The sequence below is a fragment of the Leopardus geoffroyi genome, chromosome A1, assembly GCF_018350155.1.
Source record: "Leopardus geoffroyi isolate Oge1 chromosome A1, O.geoffroyi_Oge1_pat1.0, whole genome shotgun sequence".
Lineage (NCBI taxonomy): Eukaryota > Metazoa > Chordata > Mammalia > Carnivora > Felidae > Leopardus > Leopardus geoffroyi.
The window spans coordinates 171,725,708-171,739,924 of NC_059326.1; the positions used below are offsets into that span (position 1 = coordinate 171,725,708).

The window sequence follows — 14,217 nt, forward strand, 5'->3', positions numbered from 1 at the left end:
TCATCCCTTCTACCACATGACCTACCACTGGAGAAGAATAATCTACATAGCACGCAGTAGCTGCCAGCACACTAATATCATATACCTATAATTCCTTACAATCCCATGCATTTCCCACCTAACTTCCTAACATCTCAGTAAAGCTTTTTTGTTTTTAATACTGATGAAATCTGGTTAAAATGAACAACAGGAAAAGCCTTTCATAAAAGAAGCGAGGCAGTACATTCAAAGAACAGCAGAGGAAGGAGATAGCAGACATAGGAAGACAAGACAGGGGAAGGTACTCACCAAGTCCTCTTGTCTAGGTCAGAGTTCTTTTGTTTACTACTATGACAGATCACTCAGGTGCCAGGGATAAAAGGTGCAAACAGAGTGAAGCATAGCACACAATCCCTGTCAAGCAGTATCCCATCAAGTGGGGATATTATTGAACAGGCAAAAACAATGCAGTATTTGAAGGCAGGAGTAAGCCTAAGGCTTTTCTGGAAAGTAACGGAAAGCTTCGGGAAGAAGGGTAACATCAGAGATATCTCAGCTGCGATGGTGAGGAAGAGCGGGATTGAACCAAGTAAAATGAGGAGCAGAAGAGCACAGGTAGACAGTTCAGGTAGGGGAAACACTCCACCCTGGGACACACAGGTAGGGAGCAGCAGGCAGTTCTGCGCAGCTGTGTCCTAGGTTCCCCCACCAGGACTGTGGTGTGGGTGCTGGATGAGGGGGTGGGTGGAGACAAGAGCTGTACTGCAAGAGAAGCAGCTCAAGAGCATGCAAGGGCCACATATCTTGCAACCCACATTAAGAAATTCCTGAACTTTCCCTTAGGAATCTGTTAGAGCATTTCAAGCCACAGAGGAAAGACATCAATAAAGTTGATGTTCTGGAAGAAAACTGCATCTGCAGTGGGGCAAACATTGTAGGCAGCATGAGTAAAGACAGGAAGCCGGGTTGGAAAGCTTTTACAGAAATTCAAATTCATGTGCTGACTGAAACTAGAATTCAGAGACGGAGATCGATTCTGGAGAGGTTAAGAGGTGACCATCAATCCTGTTCACTATTGCTATCCCAGGGTTGGGGTCACAGTAGCCCTTTTCACTCTCCAAAGTACCCTGGGTTTGGGGGTGAACTCTATAGTTACTCTGTTAAGCAGCAGAATGGAAAGGGCTTGGGGACTGGTTAGCCATGAGGGGAGGGAGAGACGATTGAGTAAGGAATGACCCTATTCTGAGCAGTGAGGATGGTGGTGGCTTTCGTTAAGGTATTGATGCAGGCCCCTCAGGGATATGCACCTGAGGATTTCCCAAAGGGCACAAAGGCAACAGGTAGTTGTTAGGGACTGAATTCCCAGATCCTCAGCTTCCACATACATTCCTGCCTGGAACTGACCTAAAACAGCCCTGAGATTGAGATGCCACACCTGTTCTCCTTTCCACTGAGCTCCCCTAGCACAGTTCCCCACTTCCAAAACAACGTAGAAACACGCTTCTTATCCATTTGAATCTCTCTCTGGCACACTGCCCCAGGGTGTGAAAAATCCCAGAAGAAACATGGCAACATTTTTAAATACCAGTATTAGCGAAGCTGCCTTTAATAAAGACACCATTAATTATATCTTTCCCTACATATTTCTGGTAAGGACTAGGCAAGGAGATAGAAGAATGGTATTTTGGCCCATAGTTGAGTTACTTGGATGTCATATATAGAATAGGGGGCAGCATGGGGCGCCTGGGTGGCTCAGTTGTTAAGAGTCTGACTTTGGCTCAGTTAATGGTCTCACAGTTCAGTTCGTGAGTTCAAACCCCGTGTTGGGCTCTGGCCTGATAGCTCAGAGCCTGGAGCCTGCTTTGGATTCTATGTGTCCCTCTCTCTACCCTTCCCCCACTCACTCTCACAAAAATGAACAGGAAGGAAGGAAGGAAGGAAGGAAGGAAGGAAGGAAGGAAGGAAGGAAGGAAAAGGGAGCAGCAGAGAAATGATGATTTTTGTTTAATTATCTGGCAACTTCCATCTTAAAACTATTATGCATGGCTCATGAAGAAGATCCACATAAGAATAAAATAAATCAAAGTTCTGGTAGGCCTATCTCATCTAAGTGACAAAACACCATGTCTTATCTGTCCATCTGTCTCAAATAAAATTCAAAAGTGAAACACTTTTCACAGAGCACATGTTAACATTTTTATTTAAACTGACAAAAGACAGAAAGCAACTGGTTTGGCTGGGTGGTTTGGCAATGACTCTTTGGTTTGCCAAAGAGTTTTATGTTGGATGTTTTCCATACACTGAATGAACTAAATCTGCAGCTCCAAGACTCTGATGAAAATATAAAGTACATAATTAGATAAAAGCATTTTATCAAAAATCTTGCATTGGCAAATGCACATTAAAATTAACAATTTTTAATTTTCCTAGTCCTTTCCAACTAAATTGGTTAAAATCTGGTGCCTCCAAGTAAAAGGGAAGAAAAAACATAACTAGCACTCTTTTGATAAATCACAGTAAAAAATTTTTAATTTTCTTAATGTTTACGTTATTTCTGAGGGGGGCGGGGAGAGACAGTGAGGAAGTGGGGGAGAGGCAGAGAGAGAGGGAGACACAGAATCCAAGGCAGGCTCCAGGCTCTGAGCAGTCAGCACAGAGCCCAACACGGGGCTCAAACTCAAGAACCACGAGACTGTGACCTGAGCTGAAGTCAGATGCTTAACTGACTGAGCCACCCAAGCAACTCACAGAAAAATATTTTTAGTTCATTTCCCAGAAATTGTGAAGTTGAATTACTACAATGATTAACAAATTGTAAGTCAAGTGGTTCTGAATTCATTGCTTTCAACTAAATTGAAAGGGAACCCAATTAGTGGTCTCAGAAATCACTGCTCTCAGGAACATAAGAGCAAATTTACAGGGGACAATGCATTTGAGGTACTAGATTAGTAAAAATATCTTCAGACAATGGATCATCATGTGATTTTTGGCATATAATTCAGGAGTTCAAGGAATTGAAGGAATTGAATATAATTCCTTCCTTTCCTATCTTCCTTCCATAGTAGACAAGGTTACTCAGTGCTCATATCTGTAAAAAATCAAAATAAAAAAATTAAATTGTTACTGAGCCATATCTCACTCCAGGAATATATTATAATCATCCAGGAAGGTGGGGGAGGTACAGAGACTAATCAAGAAGAAAAAGCCCCATCCATTTCATTAAGAGATGCATTTGCAACTTTTTATTTTTAGTAATTATTAGAATATATAATATTTTGCTTTTAATTATATAATGATAACCATGGTAATAATAACTACTCTTATGGCTCAGTAACAATTGTAGCCTTAAGGTCTCATGAAGTGAAGTTTTAAAATTTTAATGTATATGTATATTATTGTGGATAAATACATTTTATTAATAGAAATATAGGGCAAAATTCTATGAAGAAAGTGAAATTGAATGCAAGTTTAAGGAGATAAAAGGGGTAAAGAAAAATTTCTGACTTTTGATGAAGAGCTTGTTCACATATATTTTTTAAAGGTTAGTGAGTACAAAATTGCTAGGATATACAGATTCAGTGGATACACTTAAGAGTAATGTGACAGATTTTATAATGTCAATATTTATAACCCCCAAACTTGCATCTGTTTAAATTTATGACACAATTTTTATCCTCAACTTAAAATTCTCAACACAGGCACGTAGGTTTTTTAAAAAATTCTATAAAATCACCATCAAGAAATTTTTTTAGTAAGAACACGTCTGGAGGGCGAGATGATGACTTCAGTTTTGAACATGTTGCATTTGTGGGTACCACCTGAGGGACATCCAAGTGCACAGTAAGAGCTAACTTACTTATCACACAGTTTAAAGCACGGAGCTGGGTGTTTTCTACAGACTCCTTAAACCTCACTATCACCCTTTGAAGTGGTACTATTAATGTCACCACTTTAGAAATGGGGATACTGAGGCTCAGAGAAGTTAAAAGATTCACCCAATATCACACAGCTCTCCCAACTAGTAGAATATATATGAATCCAGACAGTTGGCATGAAGAGTCTGTATTCTTTGCACCGTATAATGCCTCTTGGGAGGTCTAATTGGAAATACACATTTGAGGGTCACGTGAGCCTTTAGATAGTAACTTAAACCATGAAGCATTTGAGATTAGGTAGGGAGAGTGACATTTTTTTAGCAGCAGGAAAATGAGAGCCTCAATGTTAGGGGTCTTTATGAAGATGCTTCTGGCATTCCAATGCAGGCCCCTGGACTCTTGAAAAGCCTCCAGCCATAGTTTCTCAAGGTTTTTCTTTTTCCAGGTACCATTCATTCATATGTTGGTGACAGTCCTCCCAGGCTGCTGCACTGTTTAGGATACTCTTTATAACATCAAAGGGCTACTGAAGAAAACCTTTCCGCTTCTTGATCTTTACCCTCTATGCCCCACTGGATGCTTGAAGATGTTTCAAATAGTACAAGCCCCACCCCAACCCAGTTTTACTGATATAATTGGCATATGACATTGTATTAGTCTAAGGTGTACAATATAATGATTTGATATATGTACATACTGTGAAATGATCACAGAAGTCAACAACCATCACCTTAGTTATTTTTTCTTGTGATAAGAACTTTCAAGGACCACTCTCTTAGCAACTTTCAAATATACACTATTGTTAACTACAGTCATCACGTGGTACATTAATCCTCAGAAGTCATAACTGGAAGTTTTTACTTGTTGACCACCATCACCCATCCCATTCCCCTACCCCCCTGGAAACCACCAATCTGTTCTCTGTATCTATGAGCTTGGTTTTTGTTTCTGTTTTTCAGGTTCCACATATAAATAAGATCATACAGTAATTGTCTTTGTCGTATATCACTTGGCATAATGCATTTAAGGTCTGTCATGTTGTAATATGATAGGAAAAGATAGGATTCAGTAAGCAGAGAGGGAAAGATTAGGACCTGAGGTCCATGGGTGGGGGGAAAAAACACATATTTTAGAATAATGTTTGACCACAGCAAATCCCCTCAGGCATAAAGTTCCTCATAAGAATGACACCACCACCTCGGGCTTCCCTCAGGAATTGGACTAAAGACCTAATTAAAAGTAAGTAGTAGACCATAAAACACATGACCCACAAGGAACGATATGACCGTAGACCACCCCGCATACAATGGAAATAGTCAATCAGGAATGAAACAGCCCAGTACTTAGAGCTATGGAGCCAATAAGGGTAGAACCTGAGAAGGAATAAGGGGGAATGGTAGGGGAAGGGCTGACCAGAACCTTATAAAACAAAGACCCTCGTCTATTGTCATGGATATTCACTTTTGAATGCCCCTTCTCTGTAAGGAGAACTTTCATACTATTCTTCCTTTCTCTAATAAACTTTTGCCTGCCGCTTATTTTGTGCCCACCTCTTTACTCCTTGAAGCAGCGAGACAACAAACCTCGGGTATTGAGGTAAAAAATACTGCAACATTGCCACAAACAGGACTTCCTTATTTTTATGGCTATATAATATTCCATTTTATATACATATTTTATATATATAACTATATATAATTATATATTGTGTGTGTGTATATAACTATATACACATATATACATATATATTACTATATACACATACATATATATATAGTTATATATACACACACACACATACATAAACTATATATAACTATAATCTCACATCTTGACCCCATTCATTCATTGATAGACACAGGTTGTTTCCCTGTCTTGGCTATAACAGTTTCAACTTGTAATAATCCAGCATGACCAACTTTCTGTCTTTCTTTGCAACAAACAGGACTCACATCACTTACACATCTTATAGGTCAATATGGGTACTTGTCAGAACACAGAGTTACAGAAAGTGAAATCTCACACTGCAAAATACAATAAATCAGGATGCAAAGAAGAACACCATTTACTTATATGGCAGAGCCTACCTGCTAGTGCTCAATGGATAGGGATCATTTTTGCTCAGTAACAGAGTATTTGGGGAAGGGGAAGCATACAAATGTATACATAGTTTAGTTTATATTTTTTAATGAAGTTATTTCAGAGACAAATAGTGCCAGAAGTAATAGCATTAAATGGGTGAGCCTGTATCCAGGTAGAGCATTAGAAAATCATTGACAAAATCGTACCAATATTTTTAGGGAGGGGCAAAGGTAAAATGATCATCAAGACTGAATAGGAATAACCAGAAGAAAACCTGAATAAGAAGAAAACAGGAGAATGTATTGTCATAAGAACAAAATGAGATTTCAAGGGGTGAGTCATTAGGGTCAACTCAACCATAAGGTCAAGAAAGACAAGGGTTGAAATTATCACTTGGATTTAGCAACCAGAAACCCTGAGGACAGTTTCAGTGCCATGATAGGTATCAAAGCTGAACTGTGAGAAGTTTAGGACTAAACAGGATTTGAGAAGTGGAGACAATGAATTTAGACAACGCTTCCTGGAGGTTAGGTGTGACACAGAGGGAGTCAATAAGGCGATAGACAGATAAGGGCATGGGTATGGAGTAAGCGTAGTTTTAAACGATAGAGACTTGAGCATGCCCAAACTCTAAAGGAAAGGATGGAAAAGGGAGGGAGAGGGCCAGGGCTAGTGATAAAAAGCAATAATAATAATTAAAAAAATAAAATGAGAAGATCCAGGTCAGAGGCATTGGGGCTCTTCTACTGTGAGAGGAAAAGGAAGGATGAGTAAGAAGTGACTAAGAGTGTGTGGAGGGTCAAGAAGTTGGGAAGCTACCATCTGATTGTCTTTATTGTCTTGGTGAAGCAAAAGAAGAGCTCACTGAAGGAAGAGGGTATTTGCATGCTGGCTGTATCTCCAGGCTACACATTTTCCTCCTTTGACCTCTGAAGTCATAGGGCAGAAGATCCAACATCCTCAGTCTCAAAGCCAGGTTGAAGTCCATACTCTAAAAAACTCCATATATTGAACTTCTGCCTTTGAAAGAGAAATTTGTAGAGGGGACCCAAGGGCTAACATTAATGTAAGACATGATAACTGTTCATTTTAAAACCCAAAGTAATATTGGGATATCACATTTCTCCTTACTACTGCTTTCAATATCAATTAGACTCATCTTCAAAAATCTCCAGAGATCTTCAAGAGTATGGAGCTTATTTGACTTTGTCTCTTCTATCCTCCAGACTGTTTCCTCCCTTCCCCTACTCCACCTTTTTAAAAAAATACATCACCAATAGTATTTTCCTCCGTCCTAGTTTCAACATGAAAGGCTTTCTACGCATTTCACACCTTATAATCTACAAAGAGCCTTCACATTTTCTCTACTTTTGTCCTGTAACAATCTTGAGAGTTGGGAGGGTGCATTATTCTTCTTAACATTCAGAAAAATTAAGTGACTTGAACATTCAGGACTCAGACTTGTGTTGTCACTCCAAAGGCAGTTAGTTATCTGTTCTACCACATCACATTCCACTTACAGCAAATTCTGAACACCCAAGAGATGGCTCAAGTTTCTGCCAGTCTCAGAGTAATTTCAAATTCATCCAATTATTTAAAGAAGTCTGTGCTGTAATTTCAATTCGCTGCCTATCATTAATAGATCTCATCATCCCTCCCCCATAATAAGGAACCTGGCTAATCGTGAAGAAGCAACTACTATTGCTCACAGACAGTTGGGGATGCACATGAAGCCCTAATCACAGAGAAATCCTGAGCATCTGCAGGAGGATGGAGACTATAATGACCCAGGAAAGTAATGGTCTTTCAGGTTTGTGCCTAATTGGTGAATGTAAACAAGAAAGCCTTTATATTTCCACTGAGCAAGCAAAATTAAAATGCTTCCCGCTGTAACCACGTGTATTAGTTTCTTTTTTGCAGCTGTAACAAATTACCATAAACTTGGCCTAAAACAACAAAATTTTATCATCTTACAATTCTGAAGGTCAGAAATCCAAAATGGTCTCACGGGGCACAATGGGCTGAATGTTTGCTCCCTCCGCCACCAAATTCACATGTTTAAACCCTAATCCTAATATGTTGTTATTTGGAGGTGGGGCCTTTGAGAGATAATTAAGGTCACAAGCGGTGAGCCTTCATGAATGGGATTAGTGCCCTTACAAGAAGAGGTCAGAAGAGCTAGCTAACACTCTTTTTGCCACGTGAAGTTACAAGGAGAACTGGATTGTCTACAACCTGGAAGAGGGCTCTCACCCAATCATGCTGGCACTCTCATCTCAGGTTTCCAGCCTCCGTACTATGAGAAATCAACAGTTCTTGTTTATGTCATCAGTCCATGGTGATTTGTTAGAGCCAATCTAAACTAAGACGCTGGGCTGTTTCTTCTGGAGGCTCCAGGGCAGAATCCGTTTCTGTGATTTTTCAGCTTCTAGTGGCTGCCTGCACTCTCTGGATCAAGGCCCCCTTCCAGTCATCACATGATTTTGACCTCTGCCTCCACTGTTATATTTCTGTCTCTCTGACTCTCCTGTCATGTCTAAGGGGGCTTCTAATTACATGATCCTACCTGGATAATTTAGGATGACGTCCTTGTACAAGATCCTTAATCATAAGTGCAAAGTCATTTTTGCCATGTAAGGTGATATTTACAGGTGCTGGGGATTAGGATGCTCAGCCAAGAGACACCTGGAACCCATTCAAAGCAAAGACACACCAAGCTGAACTGCCAAGCTACACACCATATGCAGAGAATGAGGTGTTCCTGCTGGGCTAGCAACCAAATTGAAGACAGTCAGTCCTAGAATGTACTGGGGAGAGCCATCTACTCTGGAAGTTCTGCTTTTCTAGAGCAATGGTCAGTATATATGAGAATTTTAAATATTTACTGCTAGTAAGTGGCAGGGTCCTTCAATAAATCTGGGTCTTTCTGTTATGTGTGTTCTCGTAATTCCTCTCATCTACCTTAAACTGAGGCTGGGAATTTTCTGTTAAGTTGAACCAAGGCCCTGATATGAAAGAGCTACATCCCTTGCACAGGTCAGTCTTGATCAAGAAAGAACCAGAATGACACAAGCCAAAGCAGAGCAGAAAGTAGGATGTATGCCCAGGCTAAGTGGTCTCCTGTGTATCGTTAGGAAAAGGAAGGGCGAGTATGTGAACCCCACTGCTTATCTTTAAGAGACTGTTTTATAAAACTAAGCCTGAATTGAGGCAGACAGCATTGTGTGTTAATTCAGTCCCAATAAGCATGTCTTCATGAAGAAATGCTTTTACTTCCTAGGGGTTCTTTTATAGACCCTACCTCAAAAGTGAAGTTAAGAAATTATGGTGCCCAATCTTCCAAACCAAGTCAGCTGTACTCCGTGGAGAGAAGTTTGCTTTACAAACGTTTGCTTCTGCCTAGCTGTTACCCTTTACACATAGGTGACACCTGAATCAATGCATTTGTTACATGAATTTCCTAGGGCTTGGTTTTATGAAATGTACAGTTTATTAAAACTTGTGTTTCATTTAATATTCCAGGCAGCAAATTTCCTTTCCTCAGAATCCCTGAGACTATGTGAAAAACAGAGAGAGCTCTAGCACAGGGCCTGCACATATTAGGCATTCTTTAAATTGCTGTTGAACGACCACATAAAAGCATAAATACACAAAGGCCTAAATAAACCCTCTTGCCACAGGTCAATCTGAGAAGAGGACTTGTTGGAACATACCATTTAACTCCTCTCAACAAACCCTAAGTATATAAATTGGGGAAGATAATTCCTTAGTATCCTACATACATCTGCAAAACCATTCCATCTTACATGCTAGCAAGTCGGGATATTGTGTGGTTGAAGGTCTTGGACACACGAAGCCTTGCATCTGAATTCTGGTGCTAAAACTTGCTGGTTATGTGATCTTGGGGAAGTGGCTTAACCTTTTCAGCTTCCATTTCTTCATCTCTGAGAGTATGATAATAATATTTAGCTTGCAAAGTTGTTTTGAGCAGGTAATGACAACATGTGGAAAATGTTCAACAGTTTCTGGTGCACTGATGACAAAGATGGTGATGGATGGTGGTGATGATGACATGTCTAGATCCAGCCTTTTGGTTACCCTGCTCCTCTAGGACAGACAAGTTCCCTGCTATGTGAGGTCCATGTGCCTTAGAGACATGCCTCTCAGTCTGCCCCCAGCCAGAGTCTAGGCATGGCCCCAAGGCACTATCCACTGCCAAGAGGAGGGAGGGAGGGAGCCTAGGGCTTCTCACTGATATGAGACACCTCTTCTTAATCCTCATCTTTCGTCCCTTTTACCCCTAGCTCCTTCTCCTACTTTCTCTTTTTATTTGTCTTAAGAGTTGACCTAAAAGGTCCCTCTTAGGGCCTCCAAGTCTTTTCTATGTACATCTTATTTATGTTCAAGATTGTTGCAAAGCATTCCCTACTAAAAGCAAACCTTTTGGTGCAGAAAAAGATCAAAGCAATGCAGAAAATCCAATCTAATGGATAGTAATTCAAGCAAATTCACAGAAATCATTATTTTTAAAGACAAATTTTTCACTGTGTCCTGTGCCATTCTAACACATGGTTATTATTTAAATTTTTACCTTAAGTAACTAAGAGCTATGTAGGGCTGCTCCTACTAACATAGAAGATAGAGAAATGTGAATTTGGGTTCACTGACAATTTCCCTAGAAACAAAGCTGTGCCTTGGGTGGTTGCCCTTCTGGAGTGAAAAGCCTGCCAGAGCTATTCCCTGAGGGAAATCCTTAGATCTGCCTCAATACCCAAAAGAAGCGAAGCAGTAATGGAATCACATTTCTACCTGGATATATACTTCAGCCCTCCAGTATGCTTTGATGTAATGGTTACGTAAAGGAGGGGCAAATTTTCATGACCTTATTCTCACAGCTTCCTACAATAAAAAATATATATATATAAAGCAATCAGACAATACATTTTGATGTGAAAAGACTAAGGAATATTTACAAATCACTTCTACTTTATCTTTGTTCACTACAAAGAACTAAATTCAGGAGGCAAAAAATAGATTTTGCATCTGATTTACACACCTGATGTTCTTACCATATCAAAAAACATGACTTAAGAGCTTTCTCATTCTAACTGTAATTTGTTTTCTTCTAAAACCTGCAACGCAAACCCTATCACAAATGCCAACCCTTAGGAATAAAGGTAGGAGAAAAAAAATGTTGATCTTAATATAAACCCTAGAAAACTTTGACTATTTATCAGTATCAACTGCTAATTCTTTTTGCAATGATACAGGCCATTGTTTGAAAATCTCTAGCTTTTTTCATATGTTTTTTTTTTTCCTTTGCAAAGTTTAAAAAAAAGGAGGGAGATAAAGTCTATATAATTTTAGCACGACAGTCAATCTTTCCAGGCATGGTCTGACATACCAGATAAGATCAGGAACCAGTGGTGTTCTCTGCTAGGAAAAATGTTCTTTCAAAAATATGAATGTGATGCAAGAGAGCTTCGATAGCCTTCAATTTAATCTTTCAATATGGATTTACAGTTCTGCAGTATTGACTTATGTCCTATACAGGATAGAATTCAGGCAACTCCTGAAGATGTCCATTTCCCTTTCTTTGAAGTGTGCCTTAATGACCGCTTGCCTTTAGAAAGCTATTCCTCTCTATGGAAAGCTAACCAACACACCCAATTTTTTATTCCTGCTTTGTGAAATCCTCCTGTGAAACAAAACAGATTATGAAACTAGCTCAGGAAAAATCACAAGTTACCACCATGAATAGCATTCCATTTGCCTGTCTCTTCTCATCCTAGCACATTCCTGTGACCAGGACAGAAAAAAACCCACTCAGACAATCATGTGCCTCACTGAACAGACCCCAGATGATCCACTGGAGGCTGCGAGAAATGAGGAAGGAAGAAGAGGAAATCTTTATTCCAACAGGAGTTGAATAGCATGAAAATAAAAGCCAAACAGGATTTTTAAGGTAAGGTAAGCATTTTGCACAAGAAGACTGTGTCTGAGGTTAAGATATTCCTCAGACTAAAACGGAAGTCACTAATGAATATCCTTTCATACCCCAAACCACCACCTCCAAAGTCTTTCCTCATTTATCATCCAAGAAATCGCTTTTCAGCCTTATAACCATATAGAATCTATACTAACCAATGTAGTGAGTTTCTTAGTAATTCTACTATCCAACCAGCCAGAAAGATGTTATAAGTTAAACCTTCGTGAATGATTAACATCAGACACCAAAAACTTGGCTGCCTTTATTACTTACTCCATCAAGCTCATGAATGAAAGCCCCTACTTATTTATTTTATAATTACTCATCCAACTTCTAAAACTTAGGTAAGTACCTTTTTAATACTGCATTTTTTCTCTCTTTAACCATTAACTTTCGTAAAAGGCAGTAAGTAAATATCTGTGACCTCAAAAGACTAGCCACAAAAAAGAAAAAAAAAACAAGACTAGCCACTTGCCTCCTAACATATTTATTACATGGCTTATTCAGTTCTCCTAACAGCATAAATGAAAAGTACTCTCTAGGATATGGTTCTAAAAATGTAAACCAGGAAAGTCTACTGCAAACAGAAACACAAACAAAGAAGTTGTGAATCCTGCAACTCTACAAACTTTTGGCAGAAGAGAAAACAAAATGCAAAAAAACATCAGCAAGGGAAAACATGTTAAAGGTTTTCAACATCATTTTCAGTTACAAAGAAACTGTCTACCTAAAACCACATCAGGAAAAGCCAGAGAGAGAGTGAAATTTATAACCAGAAAAATTTAATATGAAGTCATTGTACTCACTGTCTGATGGCTTCTGTCACAGTAACGCAGCCCAAAATAATCTATCTCCACAAGGTTTATGTGTCGGAATACGTGGTCAAGGACAACAGAACCTTTCGTTGACTTCTGCAAAAATAATTCACAGTTTTACTTTTTTAACAAGGTGTCTTCTCTTTCTCAGTGGGACATGGGCACAGCTCTCATCTTCTATTAGCTTTGCCCACAGTGTAAGTGATTTTAGTGGCCCAAAGCTCCCTCTTTAAGGTTTGCCTCAATTACAAAGAAAAATAGGGTTTCAAGTAAAGTGTATTCAAGAAATTGCTTTGTAAAATGATTTTTAAATCGTAGTGGGTTTTTAATTAATATAAGCTTCTTTTCTTAAGGGACTGTAAATTATCTTCAGGACAAAATTCTTCTCTTAATAAAGATATTCTTTTATATGAAAAGCATCTAATGAATTTATCAGACACCACTCACTTTGGTTAAAATCCCACAGTTCTTTCACTTTAAAAAGCAATTTTCACCTCCAGCATCATTCTTACAACTAACACAGAAGATACACAGAATTAAAATGACAATAGCCAAAGCTTTTATTTTCAATCCTCAACTGCTAAACCCATAGACTAAAGCTGCCAAAGTTAATGTTCTGAAAAGCCCTTGTGAAGAAATTTTACTTTATCTCTTTCATATGAGCACAGACGTAAAGAGAACATTTCCCCTGGCTGCTTTGTAAGATCTAATATATTAAGATCTAAAATATTAAATACCAATTATCACACATATAAGGTAAACATTTAATCAGCAAGCACCACTCCACATAATGACATTAATCTTGAAAATAATCCATTTCAGTGCTCTCTGTACAGATACAGACTTTTCCTTTCTTTTGCCCCTCATTGGCAGGTACAACAGGGTAGTTAAGAGAAATCCCCAAGAAGTGACACATTGTGTTAAGGAAGTAAGGCTTTGTTCAGTTGAATTTTTCCCCAGAGAATTACCATTCTGTGCTTGCTCATATATGGAGGGTACTCAAAACTGCACTGCTCTTAGAAAATGAATCTGTAATGTAAGGGAAATGTTTTGCTTAAATGTATTATAAAATGGATGATAAGAGGTGATGAAAGTACCCACTGGGAGAAAAGAGCTCTTGTTACAAAACCCATAGGTATTTTTGTTTTCCTCTAAATTACCTTCATTAAACTTAATTGGTGTCTTTTTCAAAATCCATTGGATGATTTATAAACAAAAGCACTTCCATGATGGATCTTTGGTTTGGGACATGTTCTCCAATAGTAACAATGCCACATCCAGTAAATGCTTCTTTGTGCTCATGTACTTAGGTGTTTAGCTAGGGTACAAATCTGGAAGCAAAATTACTCTTTCTAAGGATACACATACTTAACATTACAATGGACACTGCCAAAAGACCATTACAACTTCTTCAATGGAAGTATGTTTCCCCTTTGCCAACATTTGGCTGAGCAAAATTTTCCCCATCTGATTGAGC

At 38.9% G+C, this 14,217-nt stretch overlaps 1 protein-coding gene across 5 annotated transcripts in view; it reads right to left on the reverse strand.

The window, feature by feature from the left end:
• The window catches only part of EPB41L4A (erythrocyte membrane protein band 4.1 like 4A), a 256,036-nt gene that overhangs the window by 129,740 nt on the left and 112,079 nt on the right, over positions 1-14,217 (reverse strand). For all 5 annotated transcript variants that reach the window (XM_045500766.1, XM_045500758.1, XM_045500748.1 and 2 more), the window contains exon 3: positions 12,732-12,836. In XM_045500766.1, coding sequence (XP_045356722.1) covers positions 12,732-12,836 — 105 coding nt within the window. The remainder of the gene's footprint in view (positions 1-12,731; positions 12,837-14,217) is intronic.